This window comes from Arachis ipaensis, chromosome B04 (assembly GCF_000816755.2).
Source record: "Arachis ipaensis cultivar K30076 chromosome B04, Araip1.1, whole genome shotgun sequence".
NCBI lineage: Eukaryota > Viridiplantae > Streptophyta > Magnoliopsida > Fabales > Fabaceae > Arachis > Arachis ipaensis.
Genome location: NC_029788.2, coordinates 31,156,620 through 31,163,714, shown reverse-complemented (window position 1 = coordinate 31,163,714; position 7,095 = coordinate 31,156,620). Strand labels below are relative to the sequence as shown.

Sequence of the window (7,095 nt, the reverse complement as noted above, 5' to 3'; positions counted from 1 at the left end):
ACATGCTCTTCCATCCTGATTTGACATTGTTCACACGAGATAGAACCATTTGAGAGACACATCTGATGATAAGTTCTCTAATTTCAACAGCACTACTCCTTCGCATAACAATGACAAAAGGCTTCATAAATTCATTCTGAAAATTATAGTTAGCCAACTCTTCCCGCTCTAGAAATTTCATTGACAACTGACGCAAGGAATCCATTGCAAAAATTGCAATTGAAAGGTTTCCGGAACAGCCAATGGTTACAAAGAAATCTGAGAGAACATGCCAAATACTTGACCACACAAGCCTGATGCGGTTCATATTATAATGCCTGTGCACGATCAAGCCAAACAATAAATTAGACAGCAGCGAATAGAAACTAACTAATCATTAAAGAGAGAATCATAAGCCCAATGCCCTGCCCCAACTTTTTCCCCAGATCAGTTGGACCTTCCCAATTTCATCTTTGGGGACAGTTGTAATTTGCTCTCATCAATAAAATGACACTGAATTGGTTTCAAAACCAAAAAAGTAATAGATAGCATTTTTACACGCAACTCCATATGATATTTACAAGAACAGGACAGGAAACTAGATCAGATGAGCAAACTTTATAAACATTCAAATAATTTTGCATGGGACATGAAGAAGGGCAAGTGCCAAATGTAAGTGCAACCAAGGCAACAGTGTCATAAACAACAAAGGATATTGCAGTTCCCAAGAAAACCAGTGTTCCAAAGTTGCAATAACTCCAACCAAAACACCGTCAGGCAGAAGAAAAAAAAAGTTCAGGCAGCATGCAGATAGAATGCATTAAGGAGGAGGAGGGTAATACATACGCAATCTCAACTATTTTTGTAAGACTGAACACCCGTGGATCAGTGGGAGATCTCAATTCCTCCATGGAGACCTTGCATAGAGCCTTAACAAAATCTATTATGGCCTCACTGTTCAACTTCTGACTCCGAGTAAATATGCGGTTCATTTCCGAGCTTCCAACTTGTTCCAACATATTCAAATTAGAAACTAGACTGTTCACCTGTTCCGACGTGACAGCTCCAGAAGCATTACTGCCAATTCCAGAACTATCATATGAACCCCTCATTACCGTGGAAGCTGCATACTGCATTCTCCCAGGTCCCTTCTTCTTCAAGACAGGAAGAATAGTTGATTTTGCTTGCTTTGTTTTTTCAGAATCATTCTGAGGAAAAGCAAAGAATGTCGCATCTGGAGGAGCGCCCTCTCCAAGAAGATGTAGATGCTCAAATCGGGAAACACAGGTCAAAATATGCTCCCATGCTTCTTGTAAGTAATTCCCATCCTCGTCAGCAATAGTAACTATGACCTATCAACAATTCATATGAAAAGTCTAAAGTCAAATCCAGAAGAACTTAAGGTTGGCAGGACTCAATCATAAAGAAGTCACGGAAACAATTTATACACTTAGCATTTTAGAAAGTATCAAAATCAAAACAAACAATTGCTACTCAACAAAGATTCCATCTTATTACTGTGTTCATGAGCCAGCAAGAATAGAATTTTTATTGCCAACCTTGATTGCGTCTACATTTTTCTGCTTAATATCAGCAGGAGAATGCAGGGAAGTAAACTTTGCCAATGAGGTTACAAAAGCATCTCTATGAGTCTTCATGGACATTACAGAAGTAACATGAATAGCATAGCGGAAGCCTTCAAGACAGAGAGATATTACAACTTCATCATCACTTTGATCAAGAGGAACACTGAAGGCAGCTAACATCGGAGCCCAGCAGGCTTCAATCATGAATCTAAGAATTACGACATCCGTGGCAGCATAATAGACTGACCTACAAATTGAAAGCAAAAAATTCATCAAATTGAAGAAGTATAAGAACCTATGTATCAAACATTATGAAAGGAACAACAATAAAACAAATACATTTCAATAAGAAGTAAAAATCAACTTTAAGATCCAAACAAGTGAGACAGTTGGCATAGAATTTACGGAAAAAAATAAAGCAAGAAATACAATGAACAAGGACACAGTCCACACTTCAAAATAAAATGGATCATGCAAAGCAACAGATAAATATTTCTAGAAGTGATAAGCTTTTAAACACGTTAAGGTGTATGAATAGTGGCAACACAAGATTCTCAGGTGAGCCAAACATTGAATGAGGTCAAATGGAGTGCAAGATCTGAGAAATGAGCTTGGACAGGAAATAAATGCTTTCAACAGGATGGGAAAAATATGCTAGGGAACATACTCTGTCTTGCGAGCTTTTTCTTTGAATTGTTCTTGCATACGTCGGATTAAATCATCACTAGTCCCCATAGTACTGTCTTCCCCACGCTTACGGATCACAATGTTCAAAATACTATCCAAACCCAACAGTCTATTAGGATTCACAGCTTGTCTTTGTTGGGTTTCCAAATCAACATCTTTCATTTTGATCTCATTTTTAGATATTCTCTCGTACAAGGACCTCAAGTATTCCTCTGGCACATCTTTTCCATCATCTATTCCACGATTGTTTTTAATGAAATCATCAGCAGACATCTGCGTCGTTCAAAAACCATGTAGAAAATAACCGATTGCATCTATCATAATTAATTAACTGTGCATATATTTATCGAATTAACTGAGCGTACCTTGTTCTTCACCATTGGATTGTGAGCATCAGTATTGAGCATGATCACAGAATAAGCAAGGACATAAGCTGTATCAGCACTGGAAAAAACTTTTGGATTACATTTGCAATAACGTTCGGCAAACTTCTCCATGATTCGATCAATTTTTTGGGCCTCACCAGGCAGTCTAAATCCCTGAAGGAGAACCCTGATTGCCTCATCAAATTGCATCCCTTGAAAGTCAAAAGAATCCACATAGGCATGCATTACTTTCAAGGACATTTCATCCCTTTCTCCCAGATAATCACCAATCAGAGTCTTGTTCAACCCAGAAGCATCTTTAAGAAAAGCAGCTATATCTTCCGGAGAGTTACCCACTTTGTTGGCATTAATGAGGTATTCAATTCCTTTCTTAGGCTTCCTATTAAACAATGATATACCTTCCTGCCATAAGCTGGACATTAGCTTCATAGACAATGTACAGCTAAAAGCAATAACCGACATCTGCTTGCTACTCCAAACTTTATGCATTGCTTACCTGGAGTTCCAATTTATATGCCCGGCGTTGCTCAATGGTGGAAACATCAGATGCATCATTGGAGATCTCAGAATGAGTTTCTGATCCTTCAGCTGACTCTTCTCCATTCCCATTTACCATAGGATGACCTCCAGCCTCATGCCCATTATCAACTGCTTCCACTTTCTTTGATGAAAGAGGTTCTGGAATGCGCAACTGTTTGTTCATCCAATCTCCCATAGATTTTAATACAGCAACCAAGCATTTCAATGCTTCAAGCTTTAATGTTTCCTCTTGAGGTGGCAAAACCGTGGTGGTTACACCAGGAGGGATTCCTTGGGCAGTTTTAAGAAGTCCATTGACCATCCTAGAAAGAGCATAGTGATTATATTATGTATCTTAAAAAACAAACAAGAAACACTGAAACTAGCATGAATAGTGTATGAAATTAATTCAAGAAATCAGGAATTATCTGGAGACCACATTTTAGTATATCATATTATTCATAAAGTGAACAAGTAAAATCAAGCATTTCACACCTCTCAAATATGTTTGACGAATTGACATCGCAGTCATAGTTGATAAAAATGTCCACCAATATCTGTGAATCATCACAAAGCTTCTCCAGAAAACGGAGGACTATCATTTTTTGCTGAAAATTAGGTTGAGCAACATTTTCTAGAACTCTGAGGACAATCATAGGGAAAAAAACACCAATTTCTGCCTTCAATCCAGCTCTAAATCTAGCAACCAGACTGATGAATATGGAGCATGATAGTTGAAAAACAATCATAAGATTTGATGCACTGTTCTTCAACAATGATAAGCATAAGTACTGCTTAATGGCATCCAAAAACCTGCTTTACCAAAGTCAATGCAACCATTAGAAATCTTCACTATCATCCAAGAGAGTTATATGATAATACAGAATAGTAATATACAGGCCTCCTCCATACACAACCAAAATGCCTTGTTAGAATCGATATGTGATTAATGTATGGTGCCATGTGATTTAAATGGTATGAAAATAATAGGAATATTGTATTGGAATAATAGAAGTCATCGCAATGTAATAACAGGAGTCATAGGAATTAGTTTAAGTCTTCATTATCATTATTGAAAATGTAATCTATGTATGTGTTTGGAAAATTGAGATCAAAATCATCCAGGAATTGGTTATAAGTATAACCACTTGTTTCTACAATTGATTGTATGAAAATAATTTTAAGTTTGGAAGCATGATCTTAAAGTGGATTTATGTTTGGATATATTGACTTAAAAGTAATTTTAAAGTAATATGCTATTGCTCTGCTTCAAACAAAAAACTCAGTAACAAATTGCTTATAAATTATAAGTTATTTTATGTTTTCTTATAATCCATTTGCAAGTTTTTAACCCCAAAAATAACAACCTAAACAATTTTTTAAAGAAACAACTTCATCTTATAATCTCATTACCCAAACAAGCACTATTTTTATTTCCTATTTCACTATATTAGTGCTGATTTTTACCTATATCTTCAAGAAACTTAACCTAAAGCCCAAGCATCTCTTCGATACATTGTTCTTATATTCCTTTCCTTGTTTTCATATTTCCTACAAATTAAACAGTAAGAGATCCTACCATTATTTGTACAACAGATTCTCCCGAGTTTTTTTTCTGGTAAAATCCTTAAAATATACTTCTTAACTGAATTCCCAAGACCTATAGGATTTTATACTTCAAAATTCAGAATATCCTCAGGGCTTGTGAAGCCTAAATTATCAATCACGATCAAGAACTTCTTTGATCTAACGATATGGCATTCACATACTTCTCTCTAATTTGTATAAAATATAGCAGCACTACTCCCCAAATGTAAATAATCCAACTTCACCTAGTAAAATACAGCTTGGTTACCACAACTTCTTGCTAGTAAAAAATCCAAATGGATATAATATGCACCCAAATGACATTGAGCTATTTACTTTATTAATATCCATAAAATGCAGCCATGTTTACCACCTCCCGGTACTATGTTTAACACAGAACTACACCTTCTGGTTTTCGTATGTCAATCACTAATTCACTACAATTAAACTAATAAACATCTTCACTAACTGAAAAGAAGACCAACATCTAAAAAAGTGATTGTACCTGTCGCTAGTCCTGAAGACAGCTCCAGCATTCTCCAGCAAGATCTTCAACAGCTCTAGGGCCACAATCTTCCCCTTCATCAGCTGCGGATCTGCGGACGCCTCCTTAGGGGGTGTCTTCATAGATAACTTACAAAGTGCCCTGAACACCAAAAATGCATCCCTCCTCAGCTTATTCCCAATCTGGATCTCCATATCATCATCCCTCTCCACCACCTCGCCATCCACAAGCTCCCCTTTCCTCCCTTCCAATGCAGTCTTGTACATACTGATCTCCCAATACTTCGCATCCAGCATGTCCTTGTCACTGGAATCCAACAAATCCGCCGGATTCGTGGTCTCCACAGTGGCAGTGGTAGTGGTCTCAAATGCACCATCGTGGCCTCCCAATGCGGAAACCCTGCTACTCGGCGTAGCAGGGTTCAAAACCCCATCAATGTCCTGCATAACCTTCGTTATAAAACCCTGCACAGACTGTGTAATCGAGTTATCTGCATCAGATTTCTCCACAGGCGCCATCAGTTCAGCCACAACAATCGGCTGAACCGGAACTGTGGAGGAATCCGCCTCCATTCTCCTAAAAACAATCACAAGCATCTGAATCAACGAAGCCTTCGCCGTTGTTTGATTCACCACATTCTTGCTACCAAGGTATATATCATAACAAGTTCTCACAATCAAAAGCAAGCAATCACCGTGGATTCTCAGTGAAATTGAGGTTACTGCAGATAAAAGAGACTTCAGAACCAGCAATTCGACGGCATCATCGCCGAGATCGTGGCACTTGCAGACGGATTCGATAAGATTCGCGAGAAGCTTCGCCTCAGGGCAGCCACCGGCGGGGTCAGCCTCGCCGCGGAGGTAACCATGGGCGATGAGCTTCTGAAGAGCATCAACGGCTGGCTCAGCTATCTTCAGGACGCCGGAGTTGGCGGCGTTGATGAGAGGCCGGAGGATTGATTCGGACTCCGCGAGGGAGTACTCGATGGCGCCGCCGCCGTTGAGCGGACCGGGGACTGAGGCTTCGGGATCGGCGGCGCCGTCTTCGGACCCCGGCGACTGAGGATTGCTCTGCTGCTGCTGTGATTGCGGTGAGGTTAGGGTTTCGATGACGGACTTGCACTCGTGAGCGAGCTTGGCGTGCTTCCGCCACGATGCGTTCTTGATGATCTTCTCAAGCGCCGGGATGATGACCTGGACCAGCCGGGAATCGGCTTCCGAAGAAGCCATTCCCGAGTTTTGGTGAGAACGAACGAGTTCGCGACTCGGCGGCGAGTTGGTTCGGCGGCGACTCGGGAAGGTGTACGGTTCCTTAGGATCTTTCTCCCATGAGCTGAGGAATTGCGGTAGTTGAGCTCGCAAGGTGGTTCGTCAATGGCGGCGAGTTGACTCAGTGAGTGGGGAGACAAAACGGAGGGAGCGAGTCACTGAGTTCAGTTACGGGATCTGATCTGAGGAAGTAACTAAGAACTAAGAAGGGTTAGACACAGAGATGAGAGTATTCGATTTGAGTTGATGACGGAAGATATTGGAGTTTGACATGAATTGACTGAAATATCCTTTCCGTCGCTCTGCAAATGATGCCTTAGCAAAGGAATATTGGACGCATTGTTGGGGGTAATTGTGTGTTTTTCCAGTTAGATTTGACTCTATGCAATGCAGATCTATCTAGGAATATAAAATGTCATTCTAAATAAAAATTAGTTTTAGGTGATTTTCTCTAATTAAAATAGGGACATTATTTGTTTGAGTTAAATGTAGCAGAATTACTATAGAACAAAACAAATAAAGAAAATGTGTAAACTGTTGTTTTGAGATTAGGAAGTTTTCTTTGACTTCAGTTTGTC

The 7,095-nt window shown here is 39.6% G+C and overlaps 1 protein-coding gene across 1 annotated transcript in view; it reads right to left on the bottom strand.

Moving 5' to 3' along the window:
* Positions 1 to 6,878, bottom strand: part of LOC107639133 (brefeldin A-inhibited guanine nucleotide-exchange protein 2) — a 9,954-nt gene extending 3,076 nt beyond the window's left edge. The window contains exons 1-8 of the mRNA XM_016342563.2: positions 5,250 to 6,878; positions 3,653 to 3,970; positions 3,135 to 3,480; positions 2,618 to 3,040; positions 2,233 to 2,525; positions 1,539 to 1,812; positions 826 to 1,331; positions 2 to 317 (exon numbers count right to left, since the gene is read on the bottom strand). Of these exons, the coding sequence (XP_016198049.1) occupies positions 2 to 317; positions 826 to 1,331; positions 1,539 to 1,812; positions 2,233 to 2,525; positions 2,618 to 3,040; positions 3,135 to 3,480; positions 3,653 to 3,970; positions 5,250 to 6,478 (3,705 nt within the window). The 5' untranslated portion in view covers positions 6,479 to 6,878. The remainder of the gene's footprint in view (position 1; positions 318 to 825; positions 1,332 to 1,538; positions 1,813 to 2,232; positions 2,526 to 2,617; positions 3,041 to 3,134; positions 3,481 to 3,652; positions 3,971 to 5,249) is intronic.